Source organism: Oryx dammah, unplaced genomic scaffold (assembly GCF_014754425.2).
Source record: "Oryx dammah isolate SB20612 unplaced genomic scaffold, SCBI_Odam_1.1 HiC_scaffold_6, whole genome shotgun sequence".
Taxonomy (NCBI): domain Eukaryota; kingdom Metazoa; phylum Chordata; class Mammalia; order Artiodactyla; family Bovidae; genus Oryx; species Oryx dammah.
The window spans coordinates 7,387,162-7,400,208 of NW_024070190.1; the positions used below are offsets into that span (position 1 = coordinate 7,387,162).

At 35.7% G+C, this 13,047-nt stretch overlaps 1 protein-coding gene across 5 annotated transcripts in view; it reads left to right on the forward strand.

Annotated features, from left to right (window-relative positions):
- ARID4B (AT-rich interaction domain 4B) overlaps positions 1–13,047 on the forward strand; it is a 137,655-nt gene that overhangs the window by 42,040 nt on the left and 82,568 nt on the right. For all 5 annotated transcript variants that reach the window (XM_040242709.1, XM_040242711.1, XM_040242713.1 and 2 more), the window contains exon 3: positions 12,681–12,791. In XM_040242709.1, the coding sequence (XP_040098643.1) occupies positions 12,681–12,791 (111 nt within the window). The remainder of the gene's footprint in view (positions 1–12,680; positions 12,792–13,047) is intronic.

Below are 13,047 nucleotides of genomic sequence, written 5' to 3' on the forward strand. Positions count from 1 at the left end.
AATCTAACACATATTAGATATTATCACTTAAAGGTTAGAATATTTTTAAAAATAAGTGAATATATAGATTAATTTGAACTTGTAGGGGGGAAATTCTTTTGTCTTTAAACATTGATTTGTTCTTTTGCTTATTATGTCCAATGGGATAATGAATTTTTGAAGACAGGAAAAATATATCTTGTTTTTTGCATATTCTGGGCACCTCACCAGGAACTGCCTACTGGTAGTTCAGTTTTGATCTGGTTTGATTGATTGATTGGTTCATTCATTCACTTAACTAGTGTTTTATTGAGTAGTTATTATTTCTACTTTATTTTTTTTGTACAGCTTGTGGGATCTTAGTTCTCCAACCAAGTATCAAACCCAGGCCCCAGCAGTGAAAGCGCCGAGTCCTGACTGTGGGGCCTCCAGGGATTCTCTGTCCCTTACTTATTCTTGACTAGCACTCTGTTTCTGTCTTCTGATTTGGCAAGATAGTCTAAGTTTTGAAAAATATGACTGGAAAAAGTAGAGAAGTCTGGTGAAAATAGAAACAATTGTTTTTTTAGTATAAATATATTTTAAATAAGTTGATAAGAGTGTAGAGCCAGACCTATAAAGGCCTGTAAGTTGATTTTTAAAAATTGAAGACCAGAAGTTGTATTTTAGTGTTGTTTTCTAATGCTGCTGTAATAATGACTGATGACTTTCAATAACTTCTTAAAAATGTTTTTTTCATAGGAAAGATAACCAAAATGCACATAATAGTTGTTTCCTTGTAGAGGAAGCAGGGTCAGTGGTGTTGGGAGTTTTACAGTTGGTGGTAATCTCAAGAGATGTTTTATTATGATATTTCTTTCACATCTTAAACATTCATGACAAATATTTCACATTAAATAATAAAGTTAAAATGACCATAAAAAAATCTGGTGTTTTACTTTGTGTGTCCATGTTTCATTGTTCCTTATTGGTCTTCTAGAATTTTATATATTGTGACGATTTCACTTAAAATTTGAAACGGGAATTGGTTTCCTATTTGTATGAATAGGATCTAAGTCCTAATTAGCCCAGGACGTTATGGATGCTCAGTAAATGTAGAGTTGATACAATATTTTATGTCTTCTTTCTGATGTGTTTAATTAAGGCTATTTTGGTTACAGTAATAGAAACCATCTCAATTATTGAAAGCCAAAAAGTGAATTTATTTTATGGATACTGAGTACCTGCAAGTAGAGAGTCCAGTCAGGTTTGAGGAGAGATTTAACTTTTGGAAGCTAGCAGAAACTAAGTCTAGTGGTGCTCTCAGTCACTTAACGGACACACACGCTCATATGTGTCCCTTTTTTTCTCTACATGTCTGTCCTTTTTTCTTTATTACTGTTTCTCTTTCTTTGCAGACTGGTTTTCTCTCCTCCCTACACATGCCGGAAAATGGCTAACACAGGTTTTTATCACCTTGCTCTACCAGAATATTGACAAGTCTTTCAGTTTTGAATTCTTAACAGGGAGAACCTGTTTGGCACACTTCATATCAGATTGCTGACAATCTGTATAATCAAATTCTTGATGGCAAAGCATATTGCCAGAACATACCTCTTTGTTAAGAGAAATAATCTTGGTGCTTTTCGCATTAGCAGCTTATTCTTTATAAAACTATATGGACTCTTTTTAACTGTAAAAATTTGATCATCTCATAAGTTAACTGCATTTTAGATTTATCAGCATATGACAATTTTATGTACAGTAGGTAACTTTATTATATGTTTTTTTATATTATATAATTTACTTATATATAAATACCCGTCATATGTTTACTTTATTACTGTTATCAATTCTACTTTGCAAATGTGAAATTAGGCTCAGAGAAGTTAAATAACATGTCCCAAAGGTCACATGCGGGCTTCTCTGGTGGCTCAGTGGTAAGGAATCCACCTGCTAATGCAGGAGACCCAGGTTCGATCCCTGGTCTTGGAAAGATCCTTTGGAGAAGGAAATGGCAACCCACTCCAGTATTCTTGCCTCGGAAATCCCACAGACAGAGGAACCTGGCAGGCTACTGTCCATGGGGCTGCAGAAGAGTTGGACATGACTTAGCAGCTAAACAGCAACAACAAAGGTCACAGAGATGTGGAGTTTGAACCCAGATACTCTTGATTCCAGAGCTCATGCTTTTGACCTCTCGGTATATAAGATTCCTCCCAATTTATCTGACCTTTGTTTTTGAAATGTGAATAATTTTTACCTCAAGGAAAATCCCATTTAGCAAGGCTTAACTAATGTCTAACTTCTGTGGTTCAATAAATGATTCCTGAATTCCTCTTGTATATAGGTACAATTCTAGGACTGGGATATCTGAAGATAGATAAATAAGATGCAGTTTCTGCTTTAAGACAGATACAAATCACTAAAATAGAATGTGAAATGTTCATCTTCACAGAATGTTTGTACCCATTTGGACCAAGCAGAGCTAGTATTGTAGTATGGCAGTGAGTATTGTAGCATTGGTTTACCAAAAGGGTTACCTTGGGCTCTGAAATTAGAGTGCATTCTATGGCTTAGAATTTCTGTTTATTATGTATTATATGGTTCAGTTTCTTTTGCTCACTAGACAAAGAATGGATAGATTTTCAAGCGATCAGAGATTATGGTTTGCTTTTGATGGCTTCTTTCAAGGTCATATCTGTGTATCTGTCTTGTCTGTATATATTTTTTTTGGCTATGCTCTGTGGCTTGTAAAAGCATGCAGTCCTAACCATTGGACTTCCAGGGAATTCCCAAGGTCATATTCTTGAGAATATAAAACCAGACAAAAACGTGGTTGGTGAACAGACAGCCATCAAGTGGGAAAATAGCTGTAGCTTCATTAGTGGTGTAATGAGTCTATCGCTGGTTGGCCCAGGACCCAGATCTCTGTGTGAGGCCCAGTCCTCTGGCAGTAGGAGTTGATATACAGAGGTGGAGTCCTGCAAGCTCCAGAGTGATTCGTCCTGCAAAGCTCTGTCTTGTGCATGGGCAATAGAGCAGAAACTGCATCTGAGCAGATAGTGGAACAGGACTGTTTTGTTTCTTGGGTGTTGGTCTTTGGTTTCCCAGCTGCTTAAAAGAAGTGGAAAAAATCAGTATGAGATTGAAACTAATATAAAATTGCCAATATTTGACCTTTTTGATTTCAGAAAAACAGCAATTTCATGATTTCATCTAATACTTGCTAAGTGTTTTACTCAGGACCTGTCAGTCTCCAAGTTTCTGAACATGCTACCTAATTTAAAACTCTCAAGCACCCTACACTATCAGTCTACAGAGCGGAAACCAAAAATCAAAGTGGTGGGGTGACATACACCCAAAGACATACCCAAAGTTATTCAGTAAATGTATTGCAGTCTCTTGTTCCAAAACCAGAGTGTGTTCAAATTTGCCAGGATCTTAATCTGTACGTTGAGCAGTTCAAGTAGACAGCAGCCAATCTGAAATCAGATAACAAATAAGTGATGGCTTGTATCCAGAGAGCTAGTGAACCAAGACCCAAACCCCAAGTCCACATGGCCAGACATAAATCATTACGGTGCCAGCTTATGGTTTTTCTTTATGCTTCTGAGTTTTGAACTGGCTGTAACCTTCACTTTTGAACTGTGGTGTTGGAGAAGACTCTTGAGAGTCCCTTGAACTGCAAGGAGATCCAATCAGTCCATCCTAAAGGAGATCAGTCCTGGGTGTTCATTGGAAGGACTGATGCTGAAGCTGAAACTCCAATACTTTGGCCACCTCATACGAAGAGCTGACTCATTTGAAAAGACCCTGATGCTGGGAAAGATTGAAGGCAGGAGGAAAAGGGGATGACAGAGGATGGGATGGTTGGATGGCATCACCGACTCAATGGACATGGGTTTGGGTAAACTCCGGGAGTTGGTGATGGACAGGGAGGCCTGGCGTGCTGCAGTTCATGGTGTTGCAAAAAGTCGGACACGACTGAGCGACTGAACTGAACTGAACCTTCGAGATTATTAAAGTTTAAACATTATAAATAAGCATGGTATGTTCTGAGTGATGTTATGCTAAGGTAGATTCATTTGAATAAGGTTTTGATTTCACTAGCAAGATAACAGATAAGTTTAACTTCTCTGAGGGCAAAATAAATCGCCTACCTTTATGTTACCTGGAGAAAGTGCCTTTGCTTTTTGGCGTGTGGAATAATGTCTTAAACACAGGTGGCGCTTGGTCAGTGTCCTTCCAAGTATCTCTCTCGCTTCTTTGCAGATGTTGAGCATTCTAGTTAGAATGTCTTTTCTGAGTTATTTAAGTTTCCAGGAACATGCAGCCAACCCCTCTGTGAATATGTAGGTCTCTCTCTGGTTAATAGACGTGGGTCTAAAATTTACTTATAAATAGTTTGTAGTTCCAGCTCACAAGGTAACTTAAACTTTAGGAAGAAAATTAATAAATACGTACCATCCAGAGAAGATTCTTGTGCTTGGAGGAAAGGGTTTTTTTTTTTTTTAATATGGAAGAACTACAGTTCAGTTTTTTAAAAAATGAGTAACTCTGATAAAGAACACATAATGAGGTGGATGAAACTGCAGCCTATTATACAGAATGAAGTAAGCCAGGAAGAAAAACACCAATAGAGTATACTAATGCATATATATGGAATTTAGAAAGATGGTAATGATAACCCTGTATGCGAGACAGCAAAAGAGACACAGATGTATAGAACAGTCTTTTGGACTCTGTGGGAGAGGACGAGGATGGGATGATATAAGAGAATGGCATTGAAACATGTAAATTATCACATGTGAAATGAATCGCCAGTCCAGGTTCGATGTATGAGACAGGGTGCCTGGGGCTGGTGCACTGGGATGACCAAGAGGGATGGGATGCGGAGGGGGGTTCAGAATGGGGAACACATGTACACCCATGGCAGATTCATGTCAGTGTATGACAAAACCAACACAATATTGTAAAGTAAAATAAATAAAACTGAAAAATAAAACTTAAAAAGAACACATACGAGCAGTTAATAGAAAAAATATACAAATACCCAATAAATACATACTGTTTAAAAATAATTTTTTTCCCTGGAGAAGGAAATGGCAGCCCACTCCAGGATTCTTGCCTCGAGAATCCCATGGATGGAGGAGCCTGGTGGGCTACAGTCCATGGGGTCTCGAAGAGTCGGACACAACTGAGCGACTTAACTAACTAATATATGGTTATGGATATAACTAGACTTACTGTAGTGATCATTTATCAATATACACAAATACATAAACATTATGTTCTACACAGCAAACAATATAATGTTATGTCAATTATATCAATTAAAAACTTTTAATAAAGCAAGTTTGGAAAATAAATAATTTTTTTCATGTATTTCAACTTTATAGTACGCAGAATTCATATAATCTCTATATATGTATACATATATTGGGTTGGCAGAAAAGTTCTTTTGGATTTTTGCATAACATCTTATTGCTGTCTTCAGATTTTGAGAGCAAGCTGCAGACATGATGTCCTTTCATCCCTAAATACTGCAGAGCATGCTGCTGCTAAGTTACTTCAGTCGTGTCTGACTCTGTGCGACCCCACAGATGGCAGCAGACACTCCTCCTTATCATGCATTCAGCTGTCTAAATCGGAAAATCAGCATTGGTATAATACTACCATCCTAGTCTCGAGACTGTTTCAGAGTTCACCAACTTTCCTAATAAGTCTTTCCTTTGCTGGTCCACACTCAGTCCAGGAATACACGTTACATTTGATTATCACATCTCTTCAGAGTGCTTCAATTTGAAAGTCTTTCCCAGTTTTCACTATATTTCATGTCCTTTATTTAGCGTGTTAAGGAATACAGACCTTATATTCTATGCATCTAATTTTTCTCATCGTCAAAATCATTCTTGGCATGTATATCACAGAAAGGATATGCTTTTGTTCTCAGTTTATGGCATCATTCCACTACTGATAATTGAATCATATGCCAGAAATATGTCGATATCCCGTTCTTGATCACACCTTCACTCATCAGTTTAGGATCTATTGACAACTCTATGAAATCAGTCACCTTCATGATGGTTGCTAAAAGATATTCTCTGTTTCCATCATTCTTGCAACATTTATTAACATTTTACTGTAAGGAAGAGCTTTCCTCCTTTTACATTTTTTTTAATTTATTCATTATTCATTCATTCATTTCCTTGTCAATATAGAATCATAGCTGCAAGTTTTACTGAGTGGGTTTTGATTTTTCACCTGAATATAATTTACTTACACACACACATATCTTAAGTCATTCACTTTTGATATATACATATCTCCCTAACAAGATTATGGGACAGCCAATACTTACTTTGATGCTGAAGGTTTCCCTCATTTGGCCAGTAGGAGCCCCTTCAAGGCGGCTCCTATGTCCCTTTGAAATGTTCCGATTATTCATTGAGCATTTCTTTACCTTCTGCCATAAGATATTTTAGATTCTGCTTGTACTTTCTCTGCCCAGCTTTGAAATTAGCTGTTTCTCCAAGGATCCTTGGTACCTTTTGATGTAGTATGGGTTCATCTGTTCGAATTATCTCCATTATTGTTTTAATGTCTCTCTGAGATCGTCGCATATAAAAAGATGGTTTTCATAGATTTATTATCACATTGTGTGTTTAAATACATTTATTTACTGAGAATTTTAGTATCAAATTTAATATCTTGATTCTCTTGGCTACACTGGCATTGCCTTAGTAATCAATTTGAATGATTAATGTTTTTAAAAAATACCTCAATAAAATGTCATCTAGCATGTTTTCCTTTTTGAAAAATATATCTTGAGTAACTGAATATTTCTTAGTGCCAACGTTAGTCATTTGGAGCATTGATTAAACTGTTACCTCTCTTAAACTTGCATATATCGTGTACTGTAGCCCAAGGCACATAAGAGATTATTGTTGATTCATTTGAGTACTTATATATTTCCATGGCATTTTGGCTTCTTGAAGGATTATTATCCACCAATAGCTAATTTAAAATTTGCTTATGCTTTTTAGTGTTTCCATGGAATTTAATGGTTTTTAGGTGCCAGTTAGGACACTTGGTAGATTGAGTAGAAAAATAATTGTTTAAGCAGTGCTGAGATAACTGTGAGGTAGCTGTTGCCTTGACAACTGGAAAACTGTTCTGTTTGCTAAACAAAGGGATGGTAATTTAGTCATTTAATTTCCTTTTTGGCATGGAGGTAGTTTAGAAAAACATTTTATTTTAGCCTCTGAGATGGTCTGTATTTTTTACCAAAAGCAGCAGAACAAAAAAAGAGGGTAAGAGGTTTTTGTTTTTTTTTTTCCTGGTGGTATACACTGCACACCTTACAGGGTTGGTGTTGGTCAAAAGTATCTTGGTAATTCTGACCTGCTTCTTTAAATAGCTCTGCTTTGGATCAAAGTACAGTAGCCTCAAAAGAGAGGTGTATAATCTTGGTAATCTTCCTGCTACACTAAAGGACTCTGATAGACTTTTTCTAGCATCCCCACCAACACTTAACCTCTCCTGCTACTAGAATTCAACATGATTGCTTTATTTCTGAATTGAACAGGGGGATACTATAAAAGATTCCTTATCCGTATACACAGTTATACTGGAATCTGTTTTATTTATGTGGAATCTCTTTTGTATAGGACTTAAACATTTTTTTAAACTCACAATTGTACCTCCAGAATATTGAATAATAACAGCCTTTATTTGGTATTGTATGCTGGGTCCTGTTCTAATAAGCACTTTAAATGTAGCAGTTCAAGCTTCATCCCTGTGAGATAGTCACTATTTATTGTGTCTAGAGGCAAGGTTATCTGGCTGCTCACTGGTAGATTTGAATGTAAGCATCTAATTCAAGAGCCTGTGCTCTTAATTACTATATTATACTGATTCTCATTAATAGAGTCACTCCAAACACACTGGAGAATATAGACAAGTATTACTAGGAATGTTCAAAATAAACCCTCTTCCCAGTGACTAACAGATTATAATATTTTGAGTATTATAATTGATAATTGTGGGAGCCAGATTATAAGGGAGAGTTATCACACAGTTATGTCTTCTTTTTTTAATATGTGTGAAATGTTCCTTAGGTTATATTTTAAAAAGTAAAGAGCTACATGCCAAATGTAAAAAACAAAAAACAAACTTTTTTTTTAGAGCAAAACAGGAAAACATACTTTGAATAAAGTGTTTTCATTTCCACACCCCTCCTTTCCAGTCCCTTTCTGATAGGTTAATCCCTCTTTAATAGTTGTCTTCAGCTTTAATGTGCATGTTTTTCTGTGTGTATACTGTATCAAATGTATCTTTGATTTTTCCTGCATTTCTAGAAGCATAAAAAGTATAACAGTTTAAAGATATGTACATATTACCAATTACTCTGTACTGTGCTCTCATTAGATTTAATCTGAAGAAATACTATTTTCTGAGGAGTAGTGACACTGGTTGAAAAAGTGAGAAAAGTGGTTTAACTTTCTTTTTGCCCTAATTTATGATGAGCAGTCATGTAAAATGAGGTTTTGCCTCTCCCATTTTAAAAAGAAAAACAAGGAGGGGGAGCCAAATTCGAATTTACATTGGTTTAATGACTTTTTTGCCCACACATGCAATGTTTCATAATAGTAATTGTGAATATTTAAATACTTTGGGCATCATAACTGACTACTTTTAATACTAGTCCTATTTTTCTGATATGGTGGACACTGAAGTTTAGGGAGGTTCTGAAGCCTATGAAGATGCACCTAGTTAGCATAATGAATAGAGCTGGGATTAGGACCGTGTCTTCTGCTTTGAGAACCTGTGCTGTTAGTCTCACATTATGCTAATTATAGAGTGATAATTTATGATGTGCTAAAATTACATAGTGGACATGGAACAACAGACTGGTTCCAAATAGGAAAAGGAGTATGTCAAGGCTGTCTATTGTCACCCTGCTTATTTAACTTATATGCAGAGTACATCATGAGAAACGCTGGGCTGGAAGAAGCACAAGCTGGAATCAAGATTGCCGGGACAAATATCAATAACCTCAGATATGCAGATGACACCACCCTTATGGCAGAAAGTGAAGAGGAGCTAAAGAGCCTCTTGATGAAAGTGAAAGAGGAGAGTGAAAAGGTTGGCTTAAAGCTCAACATTCAGAAAACTAAGATCATGGCATCTGGTCCCATCACTTCGTGGAAAGTAGATGGGGAAACAGTGGAAACAGTGTCAGACTTTATTTTAGGGGGGCTTCAAAATCACTGCAGATGGTGACTGCAGCCATGAAATTAAAAGACATTTACTCCTTGGAAGGAAAGTTATGACCAACCTAGATAGCATATTCAAAAGCAGAGACATTACTTAGCCAACAAAGGTCCGTCTAGTCAAGGCTATGGTTTTTCCAATGGTCATGTATGGATGTGACAGTTGGACTGTGAAGAAAGCTGAGTGCTGAAGAATGGATGCTTTTGAACTGTGGTGTTGGAGAAGACTGTTGAGAGTCCCTTGGACTGCAAGGAGATCCAACCAGTCCATTCTGAAGGAGATGAGTCCTGGGTGTTCATTGGAAGGACTGATGCTAAAGCTGAAACTCCAGTACTTTGGCCACCTCATGCGAAGAGTTGACTCATTGGAAAAGATCCTGATGCTGGGAGGGATTGGAGGCAGGAGGAGAAGGGGACGACAGAGGATGAGATGGCTGGATGGCATCACTGACTTGATGGACATGAGTCTGAGTGAACTCCGGGAGTTGGTGTTGGACAGGGATGCCTGGCGTGCTGTGATTCATGGGGTCGCAAAGAGTCAGACACAACTGAGCAACTGAACTGAACTGAAAATTATATACAGGCTTCCCTGGTAGCTCAGTGATAAAGAACCTGCCTGCCAACCAGAGAAGATGCGAGTTTAGTTCCTGGGTTGGAAAGATCCCCTGCAGAAGGAAATGGCAACCCACTCCATACACTTGAATGGGAAATCCCATGGAGAGAGAAAAGCCTGGTGGGCTACAGTCTGTGGGTTCACAAATAGTCAGGCACAACTTAGTGACTAAACAACAACAAAATTATATACACAAATCTGACCATGTATGTTGTGAGTTTCATTTGTTTTTCTGTAGAAATTCATGTTCTGGTTAGCATAGTTTCACTTCCAGACAATTAATGTGTCTCAGTATCCCATTCTGACCATCTGTGTAGCTCCAACTTGTATTAAAATGCAGGCTTGTTAAACAAATGTGTACAGAATTCAGATTATTCATCTGAATAATTAAGAGAAATTAGAGACAAAAAAGTAACTTACCTATGATGATACCAAAAAAAAAAAAGAGAGACAAATTAAAATCAGAGCATAGATCTTTGCTTTTCTTATGCTATTTTGAGAAATTAACACTGTTATAATAATGTATTTAGCAAGTTGTTTTAAACTTCAACTTTCCTTTGCAAGTATTTTCCTAATAGACATTTTCTTTATGTACTTTGCTAATTCCTTTTCTTGTGTTCTAGTGTGAAGGAAGGAAAGTATTACTCCCTGAAAAGTAATAATTTGCCCTCATGAAATCTGAGCTAATTATTACTCTTTTCTATCTACATGGATTTCCATGTTAATTACAATGTGGCTTTGATTTGGAGGAAAAATCACATGTCTCAAATTCAAGTTGAATAAATCTGCTCAGTAAGCATAGTTATTGTTTGCTAATGTTGGACTGTGACCAGTGTTTGATATGAATATTAGTGAAAAGAATACTTAAATAACTTATGTATACTAGTAGTCTAAATAATATTACTGTTCTATTTCACCTCCCGCCCTGCCTTTTTGGTTTATAATTCTCTATAATAAAAGTATCTAAAAAGCGTATCATTTCTTAAATATTTATTTGTTCCTGATTGGGCACGAACATGTACTTTTAGATGACCTCTGATTCTTTTCTGTATTTCACAATTTCTGGTTCCTCATTAATTTTTATTGAACCAGACTATTTATCTATGAAAATAAAATTTTGCTGGATAATGAGGCAGGAAGTATTAATGGGAGAGGTTGTGAGTTATGGAGGTTAGTGGGCCTTATGGTCATGAAGCAGCCCCTTTATCTGGGCTTCTTTAGCAATAACACAAAATTTATCAATTGAATTGATGTCTTTTTGACAATTTTTAGTGAAGTGCTGCAAATTCCTTTTCATATTCTTGCTAAAATAAAGCCACTAGCCTGTCTGGAATTAAATCAAAATTTTGACCAAGAAAGGTGATATTTTAAGAGGGCCCAGCCATAAGGTAGAAATGCATTTATTAAATTTAGGTGCAAAGACTAGTACAGAGTTATCAAATTGTAGTTCATGGTATCAGCATATTAAAAAAATAACAATGCAGAAATGATTATCTTTCTATGACGGTATACTTCTGCTATAGCATAAATTGAAATATAAGCATTTTCTTAAGTAGATTTAAGAAATCATATACTTGATATGTTTTAAGTGTTTATTTTAAAAATATGTGAGGCAAATGGCCATTAAGGAGGATGACCTGATATGTTTAGTTGTAACCCCTTGTTTTGGTTTCTAGTACCTCCCCACCTTTCAAAAAATTATTAAAATTATTTGCTATCTTTATGATAATTTTGTTATACCATTAGAATATTTTTTTAGAGATAGATCGCTTCTATGTGTATTAGCCAGAACTATTAGGAGTAAATTTATTTTAAGATCCAAATGAAATTTATGTTCTCATTAGTTATTACTATATGAGTATTTTTCCACCTTGTATTCTGTGGAATTTCTGCAGGATGTTAATAGATGTTAATTTTAAAAAAGGATTCTTTGGACAAATAGACTGGGAAATAATGAGACAGAATGGGAATTCATTCAATAAACTGATATTCCCAGACTCCCAACTCTTTTTTTTTTTTCTGATGGTGCATCTTGGTATATTAGTTTTTCTTGTAAAACATTTTAGGAGAAGTTACTTGTATAATGTTTCTTTGTCTGTGGAATTGATTAATGTAAGTAGAACCCCTTAGAACTATAGCTCCTGTGCAGAAAAAGAACCTGATTATAAGAAAACAGCTAGATTAGGACTATTAAAATTAAATCACAGTGAAAAAGCTTAGAATAATATTTATTGTAGATGGGAAGTAAACAGTGAATTCATGCCAAAGCAGTTGAGACATTTTGGCTGATTTTTACTTGAGATTTTTCAAATTGGATTTCTTTGTACAGATTTTAACAATAGTTTGAATCTTTGTGGTTTTCCCTACCCTCTTTTATACTGTTTTACCTTAGAGTCATTTTGATAGGGAGCTGTTCTGAATTTGGGTGGCTGCCAAGATAATAGCCTAAATATGAAAAGAAATTTTCTTTGAGCTTTAAGGATGTTCCTTTTCTTTCAGTGGTTATTTAGTAAAGAAAATTTGAATAAAAGAGTGGATAGAATGATACATACTTGTGATTGAGCTAATTCATATCATGGACCATGTGTGTTTTATGTACAGAAAAAAGATGCCTTTGTATCTTCTTTGATGTACATTATGGTACATGTAAATAGACCTTATATATTTTACTTATTTTTAAGTTAGAGTATTTTATAGATTGTTCTTGTTAACAATACATTCATGTATTATAACTTTTATAGCTGTAACAGGATTAGATCGGCCATTCTAAAGTCTGATTGGGGGAAAGAACTTGAAAGTTTAAATCTAATAATAAGTTTTTGCATTTTTAGGCGCTTGATGAACCTCCCTATTTGACAGTGGGCACTGATGTGAGTGCTAAATACAGAGGAGCCTTTTGTGAAGCCAAGATCAAGACAGCAAAAAGACTTGTCAAAGTCAAGGTACAGTATATGTAGATTTCATAATTATATAGTTAGTATTTGATATCTGAACTTTTATTTGGTGAATGTATTAAGAATTCTTTCTTCTGCAAGTTGAGTTCAGTTTCTAAGAGTAAAGATTGTAAAAATAACTGAAAACAAAGCATTATTTGTGATTCTTAAGTGTTCTAATTGGAATGAAATTAGATGATCATAATTGGTACTTTGAATGCCATTTCACTACAGACATGGTAATGTTTGTATTGTTAGCCTTTTA